Source organism: Rhinopithecus roxellana, chromosome 2 (assembly GCF_007565055.1).
Source record: "Rhinopithecus roxellana isolate Shanxi Qingling chromosome 2, ASM756505v1, whole genome shotgun sequence".
NCBI classification, from domain to species: Eukaryota; Metazoa; Chordata; class Mammalia; order Primates; family Cercopithecidae; genus Rhinopithecus; species Rhinopithecus roxellana.
This window is the reverse complement of record NC_044550.1, coordinates 6,473,146-6,500,508: the sequence shown is the minus strand read 5'-3', so window position 1 is coordinate 6,500,508 and position 27,363 is coordinate 6,473,146. Positions and strand designations below refer to the sequence as shown.

General features: G+C 34.8%; 1 protein-coding gene across 10 annotated transcripts in view; it reads right to left on the bottom strand.

Moving 5' to 3' along the window:
• Positions 1 to 27,363, bottom strand: part of PDLIM5 (PDZ and LIM domain 5) — a 211,333-nt gene that overhangs the window by 86,967 nt on the left and 97,003 nt on the right. For 5 of the 10 annotated variants that reach the window (XM_030914688.1, XM_030914721.1, XM_030914695.1 and 2 more), the window contains exons 4-5: positions 8,274 to 8,316; positions 5,629 to 5,720 (exon numbers count right to left, since the gene is read on the bottom strand). In XM_030914688.1, coding sequence (XP_030770548.1) covers positions 5,629 to 5,720; positions 8,274 to 8,316 — 135 coding nt within the window. Of the gene's footprint in view, positions 1 to 2,369; positions 2,387 to 5,628; positions 6,048 to 8,273; positions 8,317 to 27,363 lie in introns of all 10 variants that reach the window. The other 5 variants (XM_030914672.1, XM_030914679.1, XM_030914684.1 and 2 more) reach the window with 2 other exon arrangements.

The following is a 27,363-nucleotide window of genomic DNA, read 5'->3' as shown; positions in this document are numbered from 1 at the left end:
CTAAGTTAGTAACACCTGAAGCAGGAGAACCTCAAAATATAATTCATTCACATAGCCTATTTTTTCAGTGCAGAATCATTAACAACACATTCATATTACAGTAGGGATAGAAAAGGCTAAAGTATAAACTGTATAGTTTGCCAAATAACACACTGCAGCATTCTTCAATTCTGCAATGATGTTTAGTCAGAGTAAGTGACAATTCATTACAAACATAGTAAGAAAAACTGCCTACCAGTTTTAATGCTAAGGCTGGTCAGTGTTGCTATATTTCCACATATCAAAATCAGTTTCATAAACTCAAGAGAGGGCTGAATTACACTGAGCGAGGGTAAGATGCAGGATAAAGTTGATCTCAATAGTTTGCTTGTATTTACTCTTCTGTAGCCACAATGCACAGTATTCTCTCCTCTGCCTTGTTATTTTAAGTAGCAGGGAAATAGGTTTGCAAAATAATCTCATCCTGAACCGAGTTGGGTTTTAGATGTATATTTAAACATTTTAAAGTTTAGGAAAAATGTTTTACATGAATGTGAAATTAAGTGGGGGTAAATGTTCAATGGTGTGGTGGAGGGGCAGCAAGTGGAGGATTGACTGATTTCAACCTAAAGGTGACAATTTGAGTATGCCAAACAAATATTTTTACATATTTTAGAAAAAGTGCCCACATGGAACAGTCCAAAATACACAGCAGTGGCAAATGTGCTAACATGATAGCTAGGTGATCTGGTTTCTCATTCTGGCTGTGCTGCCCACTTTCCCCCGTGCCCTGGGCAAACTGCAATCTACAGAAGCCTCATTTTCCTCAACAGTGAAATCAATGACAATTTCTCTGTGTTTCAGACTTCCTCTAAAGGTTTATGTTTAGCATATTTGAAGACACTTTGAAAATTACACAAATACAGGTTTACTGTTGGAAAAGATTCCCCAACTGCTCAAAAAAAAAAGGGGGGGAAGTATCTAACCCAATTGTAGTATATGCACATCAACTGATTAATATAGCTTCAATTCAATTCTATAATCATTAAGAATAAATACTAATTCAAAGTTACAGAAATAAGCCCAGTCACAAGCAGGTGACATAGGGAAACGCACATCAAAATTTGGCTTCAAAAGACCTAGGCTCAAATCTTAGCTTTATTACTTATAAGATGTGTGACTTGAGAAAGGTATGTAATCTCTTGGCATCAGAGTGTAAAGAACCAAATCACATAATGCATTTAGAAACACCTAGAACAATGCATAGCAATACCTAACGGATTAATGAATCTTAATCCTGAATTTAAAAAACTTCTATCTAACCTAAATGCTTGTTTTTCCAAATCCCATTCTCCCCCTTTACAAGTCAAACATTTTTACACTGGAATCTAGTAACTAGCTTAAGTCTCCATCCAGAAGAATTTAACTTTAAATGGACAAAAAAAAAAAAAAAAAAAACAGGGTTTGGGGATGTTTACACTGGTATGCAATATTCCTATACATATAAAACGTAAAACTGTTCAATTAGTGAGACCATAGCCACACTGGAATGAAGTTGCTCTGATAATTCAGTAGTTGATTCTCTTGGATGTGTCCCAAGAGAGATAATTCGTACGTCCAATTCTACTTTATAGGATGATGCTAAAAAAAAAAATTTAGTACACGTTCAGAATAACTATAAGTTAACTAATAAAAATTATTTTTGGTTCTTATCTAATGTGATTTTTACCTATTTTTAAAGCTAGTAATCATCAGCCAGTGTAGTGTCAATACCAATGGAACACAAAAGTGAGGTTTGAAAGTTATACCACAGTGATTCCCAACATCTACACCAATAGTGACATTTAATCAGTTGGTATTTATCTCTCTTAACAAATTTCAAAGGTGTGGACTTTCTACTATCCACTGACACACAACTGTACATATAGAGGTCTGAACCTGTCAGCAACATTGAATTAAAACTCTCTAGAAAAATCATAGAAGTTCTTAAGAGACCTTACCATTGGCTTTTGACACTGATTTGGACATCAACTCAGTTTTACATGTTATTCACTAGTTGTATAAATGTTTATGCTTTCTCTTCTGTCTTTGTGTTCTACCAGTCTTGACTAATATAAATTACATTCTCCCAAGCACTGTTTCTTTTAAGCCAATACATAGCAAAACCCACACACATTTTATGACTTACGTTAAACACTACTATTTATTACTATAAAGCAATTCACCACAACATAGCAATACAAACCAAGCTTACTGAAAATACTAAATGTGGTTATTCTAAATTATGGCTCTTTTGCAAAATTTAACTTAATTTTGCAAAAATCAGGCATTCATGCTGTTTACTCATATATAAATCACCATATTTCCTCTCCAGTAATGTGGATACTAACTTTGTCACTTGTGTTTTCTGCAAAGAGAAAAGTATTTTAAAATATTACTACTATATCATTATTTTTGTTAATCTTCCAAGGCCAGGTTCTTCAAAATACCATACAGGAGCTGTTAGAAGAAATTTCAGTCCAACAAAATTAAAATTATTACAACAGACTAAAAGACTTACCTCTTGAAAGCAGTGGCACATTATAATGCAAGGATATATGGAAAGGGAAAACGTAAATCACTTAAACTACTTGATGCAAAACAGCAATCCTTCCAGTCTGAAATATGAAGTCCCACTTTGCTCTTAGTAGAGTAGTAAAGAAAATAGCCAGTCATGACCAATAATTTGTACATACAGAAGAAAGGTTTAAAGTTTCTTAACATGCCTTAATCCTTACTCATAGGAAGGAACAGGAATGCTTACATACTATTAATTTAAAATAGTCTAAAAATATCAACATTATGTACAGATTTCATGCTATTAGGATGAACATCTAATTATTTCTTTGTGATGATGCTTCATTAATACGCATCTGTTTATGTCTTACGTTTATCAATGCTATACAAATTTGTGTGGAATAGCTGTCAAACTAGCTTAAAAACTAAAAACTGATAGTCCTCCTGGTGCTTTGAGGAAAAAGACAACCTAAGCATTTAACTTTACATCCTTCTGAACTCTTACCATTTTTGGTCATTGGTATGTATTATTTTTTAAATTAAAAAGTAACTAATATTAAGTAACAACTCTCGACTTTAAAAGAGTTTTGTTGTAGGTATTTTGCAACATTATAAAAATCTGGGAAATATAATAGTAACAAGTTTTGACACTGACTACAGAAAAAGTTTGACAACTTATGCAAAAAATGCATCCATTAACAGCACAAAACACCTACTCTTCAAAATGACACATCACTGACTAGTCAAGCGTGTAATTTATTTTTATTTCTGCAATCTAAATACTGTGAGAGAAAGGGCACTACCAATGTGTCTCAGAGTTTCACAGACAACACACTTTAGTTTCAGAGTAATCAAGTTTTTATTGTCCTAACATCTAGACATTTTAAAATCAAGCTATTTTTAAATATATCCAGTTTGCAAATGCAAAGCAGTAACTTGCCTGAAAATGATGCAAAATATGTAGTAATCTCTTTTCTCCTGAATTTTGCACAGTGCTGGACAGCAGGCATGTGCTTAATAAACATGGTCAATTGATTAAGAAGCCATCATAAAGGCTCTATAATACTGCCTAGTTTCAGTTTAAAAATAATAAGCTTTAAATCATTTCAAGTTTTATCACCAAAGCCGTGCTTATAAAACACAAAACTTAAGCTTGGTATTTTCAGATGTTTTAAATGCAGTACTTTTCCATAACCTCAGTTTGCTTTTACCTCTACAACTTTCCATTAAGAAGAGTTTTTTATGAGATTTCAAGAAGTGCTAGTAGAAAAGATTTTAGTTAAGACACTTCCTTCAATGGATGTTTTTCTACTGAACTTGGAATTTAATAAACGTAGTAAACTTCTGTTTTAGTCTTCTGTGTGGTTTGCATTTAACGGACAGCATCTTTCTTTGCAGGATATCTACTCTGATTACTCGAAAATCTATTGTCTTAAACATACTTTAAAAAAAAAAAATTACAACCAAACACTCCTGAACACTCCGTACTGTTTCTCTTCCTCACATGAAAGAAAAAATAACATTCTGTTTTGAAGGATACTAGTTTTCCTCTCTCTCTCTATAAATATATATATATTTCTAAATATATATATACATATATTTAAATATCTAATCTAAATATATATATCTATACATACATTTATAGAGAGAGAGAGAGAGAGGACTTTAGAAAGCCACCCACAACCTCGAGACCATATGTACAGCCAGGAGCTGTTCTTCCAGAGCTCCTGCTCTCCCTCTCTCAGCAGCAGCCTGGAGTTTTGCCACCTTTTCTTTCAAAGCCCCAAAGTTGCCATGGCAGCAGTGCTACAGAAAGCACAGCCTCTTCATTACAGGAATTAACATTTGGAAGGGATTATCTCAGAGAATGGACCTATCCACACAATTATTTTAATTATATTTTCCTGGGAACTGGCATTGGTAAAAATCATCAGGCCTGTAGACTATTTTCCTTTGTTTTCCTTTTAAGGTACATTTTTGTCACAATAAATCTGATCAAAATGATTTTAAATAAATGACTGCCTTAAAGTATCACCCCTGAATTCCAAAAGGAATAGAAAGACCATCATTATTCTCTCTTTCCTTCTTTAGTTTTTTCTTTGCAAGTAGGATTATTTTATAGAAAAGAATTATTTTTTAAAAAGATACTGTACATGACCTCTCATGGCCAACTTAAATCCTTGCTCCTCAACATAAATTCCTATCTGATAACATTATATTTGAACTGGAACTGTTAAAAAAAATAAATAAACAAATAATTAAAGGTTGCCGAAAGAGAGATGTGTGATCTTATTACTATGTGTAGTTCAAATAAGTTAATAACTTCAACCAATTTTTTTTATAAATACATACCCCCAAAAGGGAAAAATGATATGAAACAGATTTTCAAAATGTTCTGCTAACATTATATATTTAGTGTCCAATGGTTTAAATTTACTCATTTTAAAAAATCTTTACAATGAAAGTATTTTATAATTTGCATCCATTAATGCTTTCTAAGCATGCCTTGTTGTCTCATTACTGTCTGCTTTTAAAGAATAAATTCTAACTTAAACTTATCTGAAAACAATGTTGCTAGCTCTCTGCTCTAAGCTAATGCTTCATATATAGACATGAGTCAAAAGTGGACTGGTTTTCCTAAGATTACTTCCTAGAAAAAAAAAACTTACAAATTCATGATTTACCCTCTCCTTAGGATGAGCTGCATAAAGTGACAACAACTGTAATCACTGTTTGAACTTTTGGTGGCCTGTTTAAAAGGATGAAAAAATTGAGGAAGAAAGATTCAAGATTTGCCTTGCATTATAACTGCCAGCTGCTCAATGCTGTGTCAGGACTTGCAGAAAATGAGTTACAGAGATGTTACATGGTTCAAAACATGTCAAAATGCACAAGTAGGTTTCGAATAAGTGATAATTGCTTTGCAAAAAGTACCCTATGTATATAAAAGCCATATGTTAATGAGGCGAATAACACTTCATCTCCCTTCCTTCAAAGAAAGCTGGTTTTGGGGGAGGGGAATGTAGATTATTTCCTGGAAATTACCTGAAAGAAGAGTTCTGGTAAGAGCAGAAAGCACCCTTAGCCACCTACCCATTTTGCTGTTTACTGTCACCCTGGGATCCTCTTCTCTGTCCCTCTGCTAGCTCCTGAGAAGTCTCGAAACACACGCTGGTGACTGTGGGCTGCCGTGGGACATTAACTGCAGTTTTACCAGCGCTCAGTGCAGATGGAGACTGGTCAGCACTAAGATTGGCATTAGCATGCAGTCCAGATGCAGCAAACAGGGGAGGAGTGATGGCAGCCACGGGTGAAGGGGAAGCATGTGATGAAGTGGTCGCATGGGCTGGGGTGAAGGCAGACGATGGTGATGGGATGGATGTGACTTTTGGTGAAGACCCAGAACCAAAAGGCCGTGGTGCCTTATTGTAGGCCATGTTGTTTGTGGAAGTGACTTTGGACACAGCAGGAGATGTAATGGGCACAGGTTTAACTACTTCTTTAGGTTCTCCCTATGTAAAACAAAAATAAACATACACAAAACCACACCAAACACATGCAAAATATATTTCACTAAAAAGAACACAGAGCTGATTTTTTAAAAGACAAACACAATCAGGTTAGCAGCTCAAACATCACATTTCCAAATAAAAACAATGGGCTGATAAAGCACAGCATGCATGCTAACTAGTCCCAACATGCATAACACAGATGCACACACCAAGTATAATTTTTAAAAATAAAAATGAAAGTAGTTTCAAAATATTTCGGAAATACAGCAGGAAAACTATCAGAAAGCGTAAAGCCCATCATCAACCTAGGCATACTCCAAAGAAAAAAATTTTAAATACCCTACGATTAAAAAAACATTGCTAACTGAGGTGTTTTTTTATTTTAAAATATCCAAAGCCCATCTTTCCATCTTTCAAAGCCCATAGTTCCATTTTTCAAACATGTTTAATTTCTCTCCAGAGTGGAATTATTTGTTTCATGCAGGAGAATCAGCACATTTATAACTCTTTAAGCTAAAAAAAAAAAAAAAAAAAAAAAAAAAAAAAAAAAAAAAAACAGGGAAAAGGTTTCACCTCACTCAGTAATGTGCAAGCTCTAATTAATAATCTTAAAGAATTTGAAAAAAAAACTTTAAAAAGCAAGCAAATAAACAAAACAAAATCATTTCTTTCCTGTAATCCACCTCTGTTTCTCTCTCTGAATGTTTTAAGATATGATTCAGAGACAGAATAAAATTCTTTTCCTTTTCCAAAATAAATATTTAATAGTTACATGAAGAAAAAAAAAATCTTCAATATTTCCTCATTGTCAGCAGCCAAAGAAAAAACAACTAGTAAGAAAGGTCAACTCTTCCTAAAATTACCAGAATTTGTATTTGCAAATCCTTATTCCAAAACACATTTAAAGTTAAAATCAGACTAAGCTTCTACAACATTCAAGAATAAATCTCGGGGGGGGATAACTCTAAGGTAGAGCATTAGATTTCAGATCAAGAATAAATCCCTACTCTACCCTACCATATCAAAAGAAAATCAATCAAATTTTTGAAAAATCATAGAATGGTGGTTCTACTGTTCAATTTTAAGAAAAAAGGTAATCTCAATTCATCCTTTTTCTTTGAGATGGAGTCTTGCTCTGTCACTGAGGCTGGAGTGCAGTGGTGAGATCTCAGCTCACCGCAAATTCCACCTCCCGGGTTCAAGCAATTCTCCCACCTCAGCCTCCTGGCTAACTGGGACTACAGGTGTGCGCCACCATGCCCGGCTAATTTTTTCATATTTTTAGTAGAGACGGGGTTTCACTGTGTTAGCCAGGCTGGTCTCAAACTCCTGACCTCGTGATCCTCCCGCCTCGGCCTCCCAAAGTGCTGGGATTACAGGCATGAGCCACCGTGCACAGCCTCAATTCATCTTACAGAAAGAAGAAAACTAATTGAGAAAAATAAGTAGCTTAGTGCCCACACGAATCAATACAGGTTGAGTATCCCTTGTTTAGACAGCTTGGGACCAGAAGCATTCAGATTTCAGATATTCTCAGACTTTTGAATCTTTGTAGAATGCAGGAGCATCCCTAATCTAAGAATCCAAAATCTGAAATGCTCCAATGGTCATGTGAGCATGTCAGTACACAGAAAGTTTGGGATTTTGGAGCATTTTGGATTTTCTAATTAGGGATGCTCAATCTGTATAATGAGTAGTTCAATAAATGGGCACAAATAAAATTAGGGAGAAAGTACCCAAAAGCATAAAACAGATATATATGAATAGTAGTTTGAAATTATTTTGAAGACATATATGCAAGAAAATGGACACTTGCCAATAACCTAAGAATACTATTCTGAAATGTAATTAAGCGCTTATTAATAAAATATTATTAAAGACTTATTGTGATAATAATTTTCAGTAACTACTTATTTATTCTCTTTAGAAAATATATGGATATTGATAAAGATGGGCACATCAAAAGTGAACAGAAATGTAGGAAATCTGACATAAGTTATTGTAATATATGGCTTTGGAAATAATGTTTTATAACATGTATAATTACAAATGGTATGTGCTGATCTCCATTTTCCTCCTCATCCCTGAAGGAAAAGAACTACAAGGAAAATTGCACTGAGACTATAAATTAAATGAATGTCAGTATGGTCTGAGACAGAAATGGGAATTACAGTAGCTCAGCAAGGACAATCAAATGATACCCTGGATGCTAGCTTAGAAACATACCTTTTGAACGGGAACTGGCTCAGGCTTGGGTGTAGCAGATGCTCTGGGGAAAAAAGAAAGAAAAAGAAAAAAAAATCATGAATTTTTATAAACTTGCAGACTTCTTAATGGAATTTTTACTATTATAAGCCTTAATATACTGAATCATTGGAATTTATAGTTTCATAATTCATAGTTTTTACTATTCACAATCTTCTAATTTGTTCATGTTAGTCAAATGCTGCAAGATTCAACATTTTACACACTAGCTATTCAATATCAGTCTCTGGTTCTCTACGAATTCAACTGAGGAATGACAAACATCAATCCTGTTTGTGAGTGCACCCATGTTTAATCGTTAAGGCTATCCCCTATCTAAAAGGGTAAAGTATAATAAACATGACCTTCTGATCTTTGAGTGGCTCCTCAACCATCTAATCAGACTCCTATCTCCAATAGTATCTGTCTTTTCTCCTAACATCCATGAACAACATCCACAGGATATTGGGTTTCTGTGAAGATGCTGAATACATTCTGGTTAAATTGGGTCAATGAATGAATATTTATTCTGTATTCCTATTCTTAAGTGTTTATGCAAGTTAATACATTTATTTTGCTAAAAGTAAACTGTAAGTTCTTCTACTAGGCTATAATTTCAGTAAAGGCAATGACCATGTCCCATCTGTATATGTATCAGCATAGTGTCTGGAATGTAATAGGTCATCAGTAATGAGTATGGAAAAGAGAGAGTGAAGAAAAAGACAAAAATTCATGTATATAACTTGACTATTTCCAAATTCAAATTAATTTTTTATTTTAAATATATGCTTTTGTATTATATGTTATTATTGTGCCTTTGGTTAGCAAGGGCTTAACACTAACAATAATTAATTTGGAGAAATTATCTCTTATAATCTTAACCATACCCAAGTAAAAGCTATCGTTATTCTAATTTTTCAGAGAAGAAACTTCAAAAGAAGTGTAGGTAAATTGCTTAAGATGGAGCTGAGGTCCACAATTGTTAAATATAACAATATACTGGTTGTATTCAAGGACATGAACTAAATGACTGGGAAAGCCTCTAACGTTTTAAAGCCTATTTACTTAGTGTTAAGGTATATGTTACGTTTGATATGCCAGTAGCAATTTGATTCCTTTCATACCACACCGGCTGGAGGATAACACATCAAGCACAGAATTCAAGAAATGGAAGTATAGCTGGTAAATACTAAGTGATGCTAATTTTAAGCTATAAACCATGAGCTTGTTTTACTTTAAAGACAACAGATCACAAACAGAATATACTAGCACAGGATATTCGGTCTCTATGAGTATCATCTAATAATGAACACTGATCAACATTTTTAGCAACTGAATTTTCCAAAAACAGTTAATTTGGTTAGCTATGGCAAGCACTGAGAATTGGCTAACCTAATGCGAGGTAGTAATGGACGTTAATATTCAGTTACTGCAATACAGATTACACTCTGTGAAGTTGCCTAACCTTCCATGTGTACTATTTAATAGAAAATTTCTCTTTTGGCTTGTAGGGTTATTATAATGAGCAAAGGAAACAAGTTCAAGTAAAGAAGAGTGGAATCCTCCTTTCAGTGAAATTTCATAGTAAGATATAATCACAAAGGATCTACTCATTAAAACCACCAAGACATTACAGAAAGTTTGCCAATAGGGAGGATGGTATCCATTTTCCATCTGCACCCCAAGGTGCAAGGGGTGCTTCTTGTAAAATAAAAGCAATTTGTAAAAACAGGACATGATATTTAACAGTCATTGGGCTACTAAACTTAGATAAAATGCATATATTCTATGTCTCTAAAAAAAACCCCTAAGTTTTTTATAAGTGTCGGGCTAATTTAGAGTGTTAGCAACAACAAAAGCATTAGAATGATTAGTTTTCATTAATTTTGGATTCTAACCTTTTATTTTGTTGAGAAATCATAAAATGAGTCCCAATATATTTTACTAACTGAAAGCTCTATAAAAATACTACTTGAAATTTTCAATTCACATATAAAAATCTAAATCTAAAATTTGAATGTTTATCCTGCTTGCCTTCTGATAAAGTCTCAGAAGTGCAATGACATGAATTAAGACAAACAAGCAGGGAAAGAGGGGCAACATGCCTTCAAAATCCCAGGGTTGAGTCCATTGCACATTAAAATCCCAAACACCTTTTTGCAGAGAAAAAAAAAAAATGGACTGGCTTATAATTAAATGTCAGATAAAATAATTGACATTAGATGCAATAAAAATTAGTTCTTCTAGTTTAATTATTTAACCACCAAATGAGTCAAAAATCATTTGAAACTTAAAAAAGAAGGTTCCTTAGAGTTACTTTATTACATGCTAATCAGGGGGTTGTCTGACTTATGTTTGAATATTTATAGAAGCTCACAATTTTGGCCACATAAATTTTGAAACTTCTGCTTAAATGGTCTTCATCTTAGTGTGCTATTTGCTTACTGAAGTAAACAGAAGAAATCAAATTATCCACATTACATTTAAAAAACTGGGAAAAACATTTATAACACACGGTATATGTATATAAAATCTAGGCCAGGTGTGGTGGCTCACGTCTGTAATCCCAGCACTTTGGGAGGCTGAGGCAGGTGGATCACCTGAGGTCAAGTGTTCAAGACAAGCCTGGCCAACACGGCAAAACCCTATCTCTACTAAAAATACAAAAATTAGCCAGGCGTGGGGGCAGGCGCTTGTAATCCCAGTTACTCAGAAGGCTGAGGCAGGAAAATCGCTTGAACCTGGGAGGTGGAAGTTGCAGTGAGCCGAGATGGCGCCATTGCACTCCAGCCTGGGTGACAAGAGTGAAGCTCCATTAAAAAAAAAAAAAAAAAAAAAAAAAAAAAAAAAAAAAAAAAAAAATTGTAACATGTATTAGTTACACTTTAAAAGATCAGTAAGCTACAAAAATCTTATATTTAATTACATATTCTTTTTGTTTGTTTGTTTGAGACGGAGTCTTGCTCTGCCACCCAGGCTGGAGTGCCGTGGCCGGATCTCAGCTCACTGCAAGCTCCGCCTCCCGGGTTTACGCCATTCTCCTGCCTCAGCCTCCCGAGTAGCTGGGACTACAGGCGCCCGCCACCTCGCCCGGCTAGCTTTTTGTATTTTTCAGTAGAGACGGGGTTTCACCATGTTAGCCAGGATGGTCTCAAACTCCTGACCTTGTGATCCGCCCATCTCGGCCTCCCAAAGTGCTGGGATTACAGGCTTGAGCCACCGCGCCCGGCCTAATTACATATTCTTATGAGACTACAACTACTGTGGTTCAGATAATTTAGAATACATAACAAATGAAATCTATAAAACAGATGAATAACAAAGACACTGGTTTTAAAAAGCAATTGTTACTAACTCTCAAGAAACAAAATATAAAAATATACCACCTTTTTCTTACAACTGTGTACAGATTTTGTTAATGTTAATACATAATGCTTGTGAATACTTCTAAATGTATTCTTCTTCCAGTATTGGGGAAGAACTATATATTAATACAGCTCTTTTGGAAAACGGTATTTGTTGGTTAAAAGCCCTGAAGAAAGATCATGTCCTTTGACACAATAACACAATAATCTATTAAAAAAAAAATCTGAAATATGAAAAATACAACGTATAAAGGTATTCGTTCGCCACAGTATAATAGTGCAAAATTAGAAACATCTATTAAATATACAACAGAGGAAATGTTAATTTTAATATAATACGCTGAAACACTATGCAATAATTAAAATAACTTAGAATTCTGCCTTGAATGATAAAATGCTTACTTTATGATATCAAGTAAAAAATATATAAAATGACATATATACATAATTGGTAAATGGGAAAAAAATGGATGGAAATACATGAACATTTAGGAGAGGTTCTCTCTGAAAAGCTACTTTTTTCTCTTTCATGTGTGTGTTTTCCATATTTTATATAAAACAATGTATGTGTACTACTTTTATAATACAAAAGAGTGTTTCTCAAAGTATATTTCATGGAAAAGTACTTTCCAAAAACGTAAAAGATTCTGTTATCAAATGTATCTGGAAAATATGGAGTTAAAGTTACAAAGCATCTTAGCTACAGGTCTTCTCAAAGTCTTTAAATGCCTAAAGAAGAAAATACTGTGGATTGTTGCCCACGCTCATTTGAAGGAGAACTCATTATTTAGGAAACATTTCTCAAGACTAGAGTTAGGAGGAGAAGAAAAACCCTCTGGGAAATGTTATTTTAAAAAAAATATTTAAAGAAAGAGTAAATCTTTGTAAAGTCTGAAATGTTTATTAAGTCTCCTACAAGTAGCTAAAATTAAGGGAAAGAAATGTTATAATCTTTAAAATTCTCAAACCCTTTTCTTATATGAATTATCTTTCTTATCAAACTAGTACTTTCTTGAACTTTATGTTTAAAAGACCAAGAGCATAATTTAATCAATGCTTAAGGAGGAAAATCCTATTTCCTTCACCGAAGTGAAATATATCTATTTCTAATATTCCTCGGGGAGAAAATCCTAGTATGTGAATAAGGAAACTTATTTCTCAAAATTAGAATTGTTGTAATTGTCTTCCTTTTCTTTTGACAAATATTGAGCATCTTTTACTTTAACAATGTCATAGATTACATAACAAAAATTGTTAAAGGATGTTTAAAAAATTGAGGTATAACTATGAAAAAAATTCTTCCTACCTTTTTCTCTTCAAATCCTGGCAAATATACAATGGGATGACAGACCCCCTTTGAACTACAGTGATCATCACAAGTCACTTTTGTGTAGTGTGAGCTTCAAACCAGCAGAGAGAGATCTTGTCAATGGCTTTGTGCTATGGGCTCAACAATTTGCTTATTGTTCACTCTCCTGGTGTGAAGCCACTGTTCAGGTGTAAGCCATGATGGTGAGATACCAGCGCCTTAGCCCAGTATTAGCCTCAGTTCATGAAATTCAAAGAACAAAGCCATCAATGTGGCTAGAACAATCTATTTGAAGTTGATTGACTTCTGTAAAAGTAGTATCCAAAATAAAAATCCCTGATACATTATAACCAGTTTCAGAACCTCTACCTGAACAGTTGAAGGGAGTTTTAAGTGCTAACTGACTATATTAAAAACTAAAATTGTGATGTACCGGTTAGAATAACACATAGGAAAAATTATGCCATAAACTGCAGTCTTATCAAGAATTAGATGCAAATGAATCAAGCTAAACTGCATCTTTTGAATACCCAATGCAGTGTTATACTAAAGTTACGTTTTTAACTAATTAATGTAGTTTCCTAAAACTGCTTTATAAAATAACGTTTTTTAGTTAATAAGGTTCTGAATGTTCACATTAGTGTTTAAGAATGAGGAACTAGACAACAGAACTAGAATGATAAAGATTATGCACATTACTCATTATGTCTTGGTGACTCCCTCAAGCATCTAATATACTTAACTCATAAACAATCATACAGAAAAAAAGGAGGGTGTTTGGAGATGAGCTCTTATCTAAGTTTCCCACACCATGGCCATCTTTGGATCCACTGACCTTGGGACCCATAAACACTAGGGTACATCATTAATCACTTTAATTGCAAAGTTGTCAATCTGTAATAACAAAGCAACTCTAGAAGGAAAAAAGTGAGCACTCGAGTGCAGAAGGATGTCTTTCTAAACAGTTTCCTCACACTTTCTTGCATCTTCAGCCAGTCTACTGTCCCAAATACTCAAACCTTAAACATTTAAATCACTATGGCAATGTATTAGTAGGTTTTTCTAAACGGTTTGAGATTATGTAAAGATTCTATTTCCTATAAACAAAAGTACAAAATAGTTATATATCAACCTAACAGTCTGTGGCTTATAAAAGACTGTACTCTCCACATACACACGCACTCACACACACTCTTACTCCTTTGCTCCATCTTTGCATCTTCTCTATCTTACTATAGGAACTAATATGTACATTTTTTTTTCCTACAGAGAGAAAGAAATAACCCAAAGCTGGTCAGGCTTTTTGAAGAGTCAAAGAAAGAAGGAAAAAAGACGAAGCAGCAGAATTGCTTTAGCCCACATGAGTACCAGTGGCCCTCTGTGCCTGTGCTTGATTTTAAATTGAGTGTGGCTCTGATACATATCCAGAACAGGCAGTTACCATTTCATAATTATAATACTTCTCTAAGTAGATCTAATTATAATATATATAATTATAATAATTCTCTAAGAATTATAATTATAATAATTCTGTAAGTAGGGTGAGTGCTTTTCTTGTAATAATCCTTTTCAGGTGGCCATGCAAGTTTATTAGGGTTTGAGAAGAAATTTTCATCAACCAGATATAAGTCAAGCCAGAGAACCAATGGATGGAAGAAAGAGAGAAATAAGAGGGTATTAGGGCAGAGTATGAGTGATATCACCCCAATTTGTTATTTTAAAGTTCAAATGATTAATACCTAAATACCTGAAAATCACTAAGAAAGCAAGCATTTTGTCAAGCAGCAAGCAATTCAAGCAAATTTAAATTTAAGTAGCATAAGTGGAAACAAAGACTAACAGCTACCTTAAATTTACTCTATGTGCCAGGCACTCAACCACATACCAATATACTATATTTTTCATTTATGATGATCTCATGACTTAGGCATCATTTTCTCATTTTACAGATGAGAAACTCAAACACAAAGGGGTAAAACTGGACAGGCATGCTGGCTCGTGCCTGTAATCAATCCAGCACTTTGGGAGGCTGTGGTGGGTAGATCACCTGAGGTCAGGAGTTTGAGACCAGCCTGGCCAACATGGTGAAACCCCATCTCTACTAAACATACAAAAATTAGCTGGATGTGGTGGTGTGTGCCTGTAGTCTCAGCTACTTAGGAGGCTGAGGCAGGAGAATTGCTTGAACCTGGGAGGCAGAGGTTGCAGTGAGCCGAGATCGTGCCACTGCACTCTAACAAGACTCCGTCTCAAAAAATAAATAAATGAAAAAACGAACGAACGAAGGGGTAGAATGACTTTATCAAGTCATCCATCCAGTTTGGAGTGGGAGACTAGTTAACATCCCAAATGTTCTCCAAAGACTTTGCTCTTCAGCACAAATTGTTTGAATTTCTAAAATCAGTGTCAACCCAAGCAAAATGGCTTTCCAGTATCACCCTCTCTTCTAATCCCTCACCATGGAGGGGGCCATTTTGTGGGAAGGGCACTTATTCCATATGGGTACAGGTCATCTCTAAAGGTAACCACAATCCAAAATTATATAGAATTATGTCATGGAAGAAAAAGAATCAACAAAGATGTCATTTCACTCAATGTGCCAAAAAAAAGAAGTCCAAAACAAAATTCACTGTGGGCACACCCCAAATTGACTTCGTGAACTGGTGATATTCCATGTAAATTCATTTGGTCAAAGCCTCAATCTTCTAAAGTATTCCAACAAAAATACGACAATTTGTTATCTCCATAGGTATATTTATTTTAAAATATTAGTATATGACATATTTTTAAGAATAAGTGTTTTATATATCCTATAATTTATTTCCATACATCTTTCTTAAAGCTGTTTTCAAATTATGCGCAAAATTTCACAATATTTTACTTGATTTCAGAGGGAGAAAATTTATTGTTGTAATTCTACATTTATTTCCATAGTAACAGTTTTATGAGGGAAAAAAAATTTCATTTGCCCATTGTGCCTCACTTCCACACTCAAAAATAACTTCAGAATCTTTTAAAGAAAAAAATCCATTTTTCTAAAGAGTATTTATAAAATTTTTACATCAAAAGAATGAAGAGAGTGCATAATTTTAGATGTATTCAAGAATAAAAGAAATTTCAAATTTAAGAGTAATTCATTATTACTATGGAAAAAATTTCATTACAGTGAAAACACCATTTCAATAAAGAGTTTTCTACAAACAATCTATTTTATATGTCCCACTGTTAAGAAATGGCAAATTTTATTATACAGGGCCAGAGAGTAAATATTTTAGTCTTTGTGTGTCAAATGATCTCAACTATTCAGCTCTGTCACTGTAGAAAGACACAGACAAAACCTAAATAAGTGACCATGGTTGTGTTCCAACAAAACTGCAGTAAAAACAAGTGGTGGGCAGGATTTGACCTGTAAGCCATCATTTGACAGCCTCTAGTTTAGATCATGTTAAGGTTTTGATTATAACAAACTTTCTAGTAAGTAATTCTACATGACCATGGCTCTTTTGGTCTCTAAACCTCGTAATCATTCTGCACAATGCAAAGCCCTAATTATAATATATTCAGACACTGATATAAGAAATGAAAGTGAAATGTATTATTCCTTCTGTGGTTGCAGGACACTACCTTTAAATTCTTCTTATCTCCTCTACCTAAAATGTTTACACTGTTTACAACTGTTTAGATGATCCATCTGAACTTCCATATCACCCATTCAAATGAAATTCGTACCACACAGCACTGATATTGAAGTTGGTGAAGGGTCAGATTTAGTATTATTGGACTAGAATAACATTTTAAGCACTATTTTTAACTCTGCTAGTCAGCACTTCAGTTCATTTGCTAATAAATGATAAAGATTGCTAAAAACGTCTTTCATCTCTGCTTCTACATACTATAAATGGAGCTACTAGTAATTATTTTTTAAAAAATCCTAAAAGAACAAGTGAAAAGGATGCACCCTGCATTTTTACGCAAGGGAAGAGACTGACAAGTATAATTCCCTTCTTTCCCATTCTTTTCTACCAAAACTCTCTATTTTTTAACAATCATGAACTATAGTACCTTTAGGAATGAAAAAAAAAAAAAAAAGGCAGCAGCAAACTGTACTAGAATTGCATTCTCTAAAAACTTACTAAGGTCCAATGGTAGGTAATTACTTCTACCTGATAGATTTTCTCTTCCAACTTCAATCAGGTAGATAAAAAATATATTTTTATCAACATAGTACTTCATTACTAATATAAAAATAATAAAACTTGCAAAGCAAATTATCTGCCTCTGAAAAACTAAAAGTCTACATTTTATTGGCCTTTTCGTAACACTACTAAAATGTCCTTAAAACATATAGTTAAGATTCGTATTAGGAGACTAAGCATCAATAACAGAACCATATTCAAAATTCTATTTCACAGGCTTTAAACAATGTATATAAAATTAACTGCTTCAGGAAAAACTTGATAAAGGTCAGATGTTGAGTGACGGTCATATACAGGATAAGAGTAGTATAAGCAAGCACAGTTCATAACCTCAAGTTTGACTACTTATTTTTTCCTTCCTTTCCAGAAAAGCTTAGAGCCCTAAAGAGACACAGAGTTCCTGCCTTTCATATTCAGGCCTTTTCTTATGAAGCTCTATGTTGATACAGGAATTCTTTGAGGAATAGAACAAATAGCTGACTAAGGTTGCATTAGGCACCACATAGTTTATTTGTTGACACGAGGGTCATAATACCTCCCTTGCAGAACCTTTTTGAAGATGGAATGAGGTAATGTATGTAACATATCTAGTGGAGTGCTTGACACAAAGTAAGCAGTGATAGATGGCACCTTCCCTGTAAGCAGATGACCTGACTCTGGAGTTCTGGAAATTATTCTGTGGCTGATTATATACTGTTAGAATCAAATCACTAACAGGATCAATTTCAAGGAAAACAATAACAACAAAAAAACCCTAGAGATAAGCAAGAAAATATCACTTAAAGAGTACCTACCAAATGTCAATAATTTCACTTGACCCATTATATAAGTTATCTCATTTATTCTTCCTGACAAAGTAGTATGTTCTCATTTTAAATATAGGAAACAGAAGCTCAAATACGCTAATGTGACCAAAACTTAGAATATCAAAGTGACAGAAGTCGGATTAGAACCCAAGTCATCCAGAAGCCTATATGCAGCCCTAACATTCCACCTTCTAGCTGCCTTCTGGAATAACATCAAAGAGAAAGTTATAAAATAACTTTGGTAAAGAACTTCAGAGAGTAATGGCTTCAAACAATGAATAACTACTTTCTATTAACAAACAGCTATTCATTTTCAATGACATGTTTACAGAATGTCATTTTCAGTTTAATTCAAGTAAACACAGAAGTTACTCATTGTATATAATATATATGTATGTCTTTGTGTCGTCAATATATACAGATACATAATATATCTACCTATCTATAGACTGAACATTTTACAGACTGTACAACATGCATATAAATAAGAGAGTAAGTTCTTCAGAAAATTCCCAATGAAAGTTCAGTAAGTAGATGCAAAAACAAAGAACTGGTTTCAATCCATTGTTCTTTACTTTTCCGGAAAAGAGGAGTACTTTTTCCCCACAGCAACGGGAAATCTCTAATAATTTCATTTTTCAGCGGGATGGGGTTGGAGGTTCCTTAGTGAGTATCTTCTCTGGTGCTAAATTGGGTGTTCTATTTGATATAGTAACCAGCTTCTGACATTAGTAGTCATGCAGATCGCAAGATACCACATCACATAATCTTCTTGTGGGTCTTGAGAAAATAAAGGAAGTGGCATCATGGTCCCCATTACAACTATCGATGGTGACGTGCTACCAATAACAGAATAAAATTAGATTTTAGGACTGATGTGTGCCCCACGATACAGGGCGTTGCATACTGAGCATGCAAGATTTGCAGAAATAACTACGATGGCTCCTTTCTAATTTTGTTTTGACTACACATTCATATAACTGCATATATACCTAATCACTGAATAATACATTTTTTATCCTGTTCAGCTCTTTTTGAATCAGCCTGTACTTTCATAAACATACAAACAAACACTCTTATGTTACAGTCAGAATCCAGCTCCTGTCAACCTGTTAATCCTGTAAGGATTACTATGGCCTTCTACATTACCAGAAACTATTTAACCAATCAACTTATCATTCCTGACTGATAATTATTTTACTCAGCATCATCACTTCAAGTTCAAGGGCAACACTCGTGCTGTGTCTTTTCCTTAAAATAATTTGTTATTTCATTAATTTATTAATTAGTTCCACAAATATTTATTAAACCCATGATACAGAAGGCTCTATTGTAGGAGGTGGGGCAACAGTAATAAAACAGATGGGCTGGGCGCGGTGGCTCATGCCTGTAATCCCAGCACTTTGGGAGGCCGAGGTAGGCAGATCACAAGGCCAGGAGATCAAGACCATCCTGGCTAGCACGGTGAAACCCCGTCTCTACTGAAAATACAAAAAAATTAGCCGGGCATGGCAGCACGCACCTGTAGTCCTAGCTACCTGGGAGGCTGAGGCAGGAGAATCGCTTGAACCTGGGAGGTGGAGGTTGCAGTGAGCCGAGATGGCGTCACTGCACTCCAGCCTGGGCGACAGAGCAAGACTCCGTCTCAAAAAAAAAGGACAAAATTCCTCCTTTGACGGTGCTTATCATCCATTTGAGAGAGGCAGACTAACAAGCAAAATATTTCACGTGGTAGCAAGTGCCATGGGCCATAATAAAGCAAGACACAGGAAAGGACACACTACTTTATACAAAAGTGTCAGAGAAGGCCTCTCTAATGAGGTGAACTCTGAACAGAAACCTGAAGTATGGAATTCCTGGCAGCCCAAATATTGAGTGCAAAGTCCTGAGGCAGGAATGTACTAGTGGGGCTAGAATGGTTCCAGGAAAAGCTGGGGAAAGCAGGGAGAGATAAAGCTGCAGAGATGGCTGGGGGCCAGAAGACATAAAGTACATGAACCCATTACTACAAGAACTTGGTCTTTTATTCTGAATAAGATAGAAAAGTATTTCTAAGGCCGGATGCGATGGCTCATGCCTGTAATCCCAGCACTTTGGGAGGCTGAGGTGGGCTGATCACGAGGTCAGGAGATCTAGACCATCATGGCCAACATGGTGAAACCCTGTCTCTACTAAAAATAAAAAAATTAGCCGGGTATGGTGGTGCACACCTGTAGTCCCAGCTACCCAGGAGGCTGAGGCAGGAGAATTGCTTGAACCTGGGAGGTGGAGACTGCAGTGAGCCGAGATTGCACCACTGCATCCCAGCCTGGGCGACAAGAGTGAGACTCTGTCTCAAAATAAAAAGTAAAAAAGAGAAAAGAAAAAAGAAAGAAAAAAAGAGGAAAGTATTGCTACATGCAGTACTTCATTTTGGAAGAAGGTTAAATCCAAATCTCAGTGTTAAGCAATAAATTAGCCTATATATATATACACACACACATACATACACACATATATATATATATGATCTGTAAAAGCCTACTTACTAAAAGAAAAGAAGAAGGAATAAAAACTGCCCCAAATCTTAAATATATTGTGATGAACAAAGAGAAAACAACAAAATATCTAATTTGTCTTCCATCTTTTCAAAGTATGAGACATGCTATTTGATGTTCACCTTTATATGCACCCTGTCCTATGCTAACACCAGAGACACATCTCTTTTTCTATTCCTGTCCAGGCTAAACATGTTAAATGGCAAACCTTTTTTGTAAAGTGAATATTTTTAAGTATTTCAATAAAATTTAAGGGGATAAGTATTCCAGCATTCAACACAGCCTTATTAGGAAAATAAAGTCAGTCTACTATCTTGTGTGTCAAACACATGAAATGAGGATTCTTCATAATCTCAACTTAGCTTTTTCCAGTTATGTAACACTTAAAAAATAATTTTGGGTGAGTTTAGATATTTTTAAAAATCTGGATGTATTCAGAGTCAAGGAATTTAAAAATTAGTGACCAAATGTGGTTATTTTAGCCATAGATAGGCCAAGTCTATCCTTGTTTAATAACTTCAGATGAGCCTTAAATTTCACCTTCATTAAAAAGTAGAATCTTGTCCAACATCCTTATCACTAAATCTCATATTATTAAATTAAGTCAAGGCATTCAAAGTGATAATATCTACATCTAAAAATAGGAATTTAAAAGCCAGCTAAATTTTCAAATATTTATTTTTACTACTTCTTATATTATTTGTGATTTATCTCACATTTGTACCATCACAGAACTGAAGCTCATTCAACTGTTTATTAATATTCTTTATTTTTGTTTATAGAAAACTGAATTTTGTTTACAATAGAAGACTTGTTTATATTATTGTTGATAATTTAATGGATGTTGTTGAAAATTTAAGCTAAATTAGAATTCCAAAGCTTTTCAATATTAACAAAGTATTAGTACCTTTTTCTCTAACAAGGGAACCACAGAAAACATAAATTATATTCTTCTTCTTCTAATACCTTTTCTATGTTAGTTAAAAAAATCTGAAACCACAGTTAAAAAAAATTAGCAACACATTATGTCTAATTTACCAAAAGGTAAGCTTCTTAAATTCCCAAGAGAATTAATGCACCCTCTCTCCACCACTCTTTGAGTCTAATAGATTAGGAAATGACCTAAAATGCTGCTAAACATACACAAGTCACAATGTATGTTACTCATCATGGAAGCTCAACACCCAAACTGGACTATACTTACTCAATGGGACAAATCCACTAAGCAAAAAGCTTGAAAACCGTGGCAATGTGAAATTGCTACAAAAGTTCCTAAATGCTTATTCTCAATTTCAGTGCTTATCTCCCTGCAGACCAGGAACAAACAGTTCAGACTAGTAGCAGTCCAGGACCCACAGATTAAACAGCACTGACCTAGAAAACTGTTTTCACACTTTTATCACAGCGGGCATCAGAAATACATTTTGTATCATTTATCTACCTAATACAAGTATGAAGCAATAACATACATATTTTCCTGTGGAAACTGTTAAAGTATATTATTTTTATTTACAAAACAAAACAAACTAGCTGGGGGCAGAGGATGCTGGTCTTGACCCAAAAAAAAAAAACTGAATATATAAGCCTCAGTTTAATAAACACCAACCTTGACTCAAAGGTGGAGATCTCAGAAAGGTGTGGAGGCTTGAAAGGTCACATAATAAACATGATGACTGGCTAATAGGGGTCACAAACAAATGTCCACTGAATTGCAGTGAAAAAGCCCATTCATAAAATACTATTAGACTATTTTTAAACTATTTTAACTTTTAAAAAATTATGCATGCAATAATATCCTCAAGGACATAAAATAAGCAGATCTACCAACAACACAACAATTAACACAGAGCTCTGGCTAGGACATGTCTGTAAAGCTCATCGCCACCAAATTTGCTTTTGACATAATCAAAATTACTGAGAAGAATAGAAATGCTGACCATAGATTACTATATGTGTTGTGCCAACAATAACATCCTGTAGCAAGTGCTCATAAAACTGAACTAGACAAGAGAGATTTCCCCTATTTGGCAATGAGTAAAAATGTGAAGACACTGATGCCTATCTCTTAAGATAAATAATCTGAAAAGTATTAGATTCCTTGGTAGGAGAAAAACATACCCTCTAATCCGAGTCTTCCTTACTTTGGCTCTAAGGATCTCCTAAAAGACTGCCAGAGAATGGGATTAGGAGATTCCTGTCATATTAATTTCCTCTTTTATTAGAGTCACAGAAAGATCTGAGACGTTGCAAAGGATAACAACCAGTGCATAGAAAAAGACACATGTTCCATGCTGTGATCTTTAAAAAAATTACGATAAATGAAAAAGCACGTATATAACTCTAGCATCAAAGTTACTGACTCCTCTCAAGATAATGATCCGTTTCTCCCAGAATTATTTTGTAACTCTTTTGGCTGCTTTTCTAAAATGTTCTTGCTGAATACCAATGGTGAGTTTTTAATTCAAAAAACTTTCCCTTAATTAGCATCGTCTAACTGGATAAGTTGTATCACTGTATCAGGGGTTCTTGAGGAGGGGGAAGGATGAATTGGCCCATAAGATCTCTTGAAGCCCAAGGGAACTTGAATAACAGCACTACCACAAAGCCTGTATCATGCAGTGTTCTTCCTCATTCTGAAAATCTGTCTATGTTAGTCAATTATTTTATTTTTCTCAGGAGCATATTATTTGTAACAAGGTGGAAGGAACTCAGCACAGACTGGCAAATAAACCCAACACTAATACTGACTTCAAAGACAAGCAAATCATAGGTACATTTTTAAAAAATCGTCTAAGTCAGCCGGGCGCGGTGGCTCATGCCTGTAAACTCAGCACTTTGGGAGGCCAAGACGGGCGGATCACGAGGTCAGGAGATCAAGACCATCCTGGCTAACACAATGTAAACCCCGTCTCTACTAAAAATGCAAAAAATTAGCCGGGCGTGGTGGCAGGCGACTGTAGTCCCAGCTACTCAGGAGGCTGAGGCAGGAGAACGGTATGAACCCGGGAGGCAGAGCTTGCAGTGAGCACTCCAGCCTGGGCAACAGCAAGACTCAAAACGAAACAAAACAAAACAAAACAAACACCTAAGTCTTAGCCAGGTTAATTTGATAGGAAGCATAATACAGCCTCAAAAATGTCCAGTATTCCAGAGCTAAAAGCAGACTGCCCAGATTCTAACCCTAGCTCCTCCATTTACTAGTTGTTCAACCTGGGGCAAGTTACTTAACCTCTCTCAGTTTCCTTGTCTGTAAGATGGGAACAGTAATAACAAGGTACTTATAATAATAATAATAAGGTACTTAGGACACTAAACCCAATATTGTTTTGTGAAAGCCACCTCACCAGACTTATTTCAAAAAATGTCAGTTCTTGGCTGCCATAATAATGGGAGAGTATGGTAATAATGAGAAATGAAACAACTCAGGTCCAAATTATCCATAATGTATAAAATCACCCCTAAGTTCCTAGAGTGAAACTAAAGTCCACCTGTCTTCTAAACAGTTTTCCCAATTAGCAACAACCAGGGCTTGGTGGCAGCTACATTAGTTTCTGTAAAGTTCAATCAAAGAGAAAGCAGTTATATGCTGAATCACCAAGGTGAACTCAATGACTCCTTTTCTGAATTCCCCCCAGGCCCTTCACTGAATCCTAGGTACAAGGACAACACCTAGGCTCACCATGACCTAGAATTACATGCATTTGTCCCCAAAGGCAATGTTTGGGGGACAATGTGGGCCTTGGATGCTTCTGAGCCATCACAATGATTGGCAATGGAGTCCACGTAGATAAGAAACAGTCACAGTCTGGCCAAAGAAGCTTTGCTCCTAGTCCCCATTAAAAAATCCAACATATTAAAATTTTCTCTACAAGTGCTTCCAACTATTAAGTTCTATGAATAAAAAAAGTTATGATGACACAAATAGCCAGTGCCAAAAACATGTATATTACTGTGTATCCAACATGTTTCTTCCTTTTTCATTTGCATCAATGGTTATAACCCAAAGGCCTAGTCATAATGGCAATAAAATACAATAATTACAGAACAGAGTAGTAGCTGCATTCATGGACCACACCCAAGGCTGTGGTTGAGCTGCATACCACAATTAATGTTGAGATCCATATTTGAGGAAAATTGGACTTGCATTATAATCTTTGTTCCTGTTTCAACATGCATAACATCTAAGCGTTTGGCTTTCAACCATGGCCTTGTTTTCAGCCGTCTGTCACATAAAATTTCAATTTAGCATCTCGCTGATCTTCTGTTTTCCAGGGAAACTACCCCAAAGCAAACACTGGCATATGCTGATGCTTCAGTGTTCCAATGAAAACAAGATGTAGCATGATTCACTGCTTTTCTTGTTGAATCTGTGCCTTATGTGAGTTCTAAAGAGATCAGCAGTTAAATGTGCTAGAATATTGATGAGTATGGGTAGAAAAAGACAGAGTTATAGAAGAAATGTTTGACAGTAGAGCAGCCTTGTAAAAATAGCACTAGATAGAAGGTTGCGTTCAGATAATTACAACTTTCCATCTCAGAGCCACCAAAAATATCTGTTATAACCTAGATACTAGTAGCCTATGTTCAATAAAATTGGATACTAAAAAAACTAGACTAGTTTCTGAAATTTGACAAAATTCTCAGAAAAGGTTTGAGAAATTAAAGGATCATAATAAAATCTTTTTTATTTTTTTCAGGTTTCATGACAAAAAACAGTAAGTTGGTCGATGTGAAACTAATCACAATTTCTTACTAGGCTAATCAAAATCCTTATCCTATATTTTCTTTAGTTTACCAAAAATAATGAGCATAAAAACTTAGTCAACTTAAATCTATCATTCCTATAGCTGAAATGCTTTAGACAAAAAAAATTATCATAACTACTTTCAGAGGTGACCCAACACAGGATTTCATTAAAAACATTTAAGATCAACATCTACTTAACATAACTTAGTTCTGATTAAATTGTTTACTAACCACCCCTCCCCAACACACACACAAAAGAGACCATGACAGTTCCTTTTACAGAACAATGGAATAGGGAACTGATTTATTAATTCACCTAGAATAAAAAATAAAGCAACAAGAAAAACCAGAAAGCCCACATTTTTATCCCCCAACAATGTTAGTATTATAATTCTTAGTCATACTTGAATGTAATTCAAGGTTCAGTATATAACACAAATAAAAGCAAAGCTTCTCTGGTTAAAATACAAGTATAGGCAGAAAACTCAGAATGTACTCTACTAGGCTGCTGTACCACCACCTTAGGATACCTCAAGACAGACTCTGATATAATTGAACACTCATATATATAGACAGAAAAACAGAAATTCAGCAAGAATAGGTTGACTACTGTTTTATTGCCCATTCTACCACACTTAAATGCTAGCCTTTTTTTTCTATGCCTAGGTCTGCTCATTTGAGAGATGGCTATAATGATTTCCATGCATCTACTTCACCATTACAAAGAGACAGCATAATATCAAGAAAATAAAGAACAGCATGAATTTTACTTAGAGCCAAGCAAGACTTAGGCCTCAACAATAAACTTGCCCAAGTTAATTAACTTCTTTAAATTAGTTTCCTCATCTATAAAGAGGTTAATACCACCTACCTCACAGGGTTATTCCAAAGATTAAATGAAGAAATCTATGAAAATTATCTTACCCTATACCTATACCTATACCTTGTAGTTAATAAAATAACATAGAATTGGTACAGGATATCCATGTATTTACAATATGAATCTTTTCAATGTTACAATCATTATATGGTACTTTCATGGGGAAATTAATTATTAACAATTTATCTCACTATTCTGGCACTTTAGTAGTGGCTGAAATAAAAGATTTAAATGAAAAAGGTTATAAACTAAAGTTAAAAGCACAAGGATTCTTCACACTAATATTCAATTCTACCAGACCACAATTCTATAATGAAATAACATTTGACAAATTTACACACATCACAGAATAAGTTTTTCTCCATTTATATACAGATGCTTCTAGGCTAACGATGGGGTTATGTCCCAATAAACTCATTTTTACTCGCAAATATCATAAGTAAAAAATGCATTTAGGATGGTGCGGCGGCTCATGCCTGTAATCCCAGCACTTTGGGAAGCCAAAGCAGGCGCATCACCTAAGGTCAGGAGTTCAAGACCAGCCTGGCCAACATGGCAAAACCCCATCTCTACTAAAAATACAAAAACTAGCCAGGCATAGTGGCGCATGCTTGTAATCCCAGCTACTCAAGAGGCTGAGGCGGGAGAATCACTTGAACCTGAGAGACAGAGGTTGCAGTGAGCGGAGATCTCTGCCACTGCACTCCAGCTGGGGCAACAGAGCGAGACTCCATCTCAAAAAAAAAAGAAAAATGCATTTAACACACCTAACTTACAAAACATCAAAGCTTAGCTTAGCCTACCTGAAATGTGCTCACATTAGCCTACAGTTGGGTAAAATCATCTAACAAAAAGCCTATTTTATAATAAAGTATTGAATACCTCATGTTATTTAATGAACACTGTACTGAAAGTGAAAAACAAAATGGTTTCACACCATCGTAAAGTCAAAAATTCGTAAGTCAACCTTTGTAAACTGAGGACCATTTGGTGCACATAGATACAGGTATATATAGATACAGAATGTATCTATACACACACATTGCATATACCAAAGGTATTTTATTATATTTTAAAGTAAACTTTAAAAACAATTGATAAAACCTCTTCACAAATTTGATAATGCTACTCCTTCCTTAAAACTGTTCATGCTCTTATATCATATGCATTTGTCAAAATTAGAATTATGTGATTGTATACTGAATAGCTCCTTTATTAGCTAGTGTGGCAATT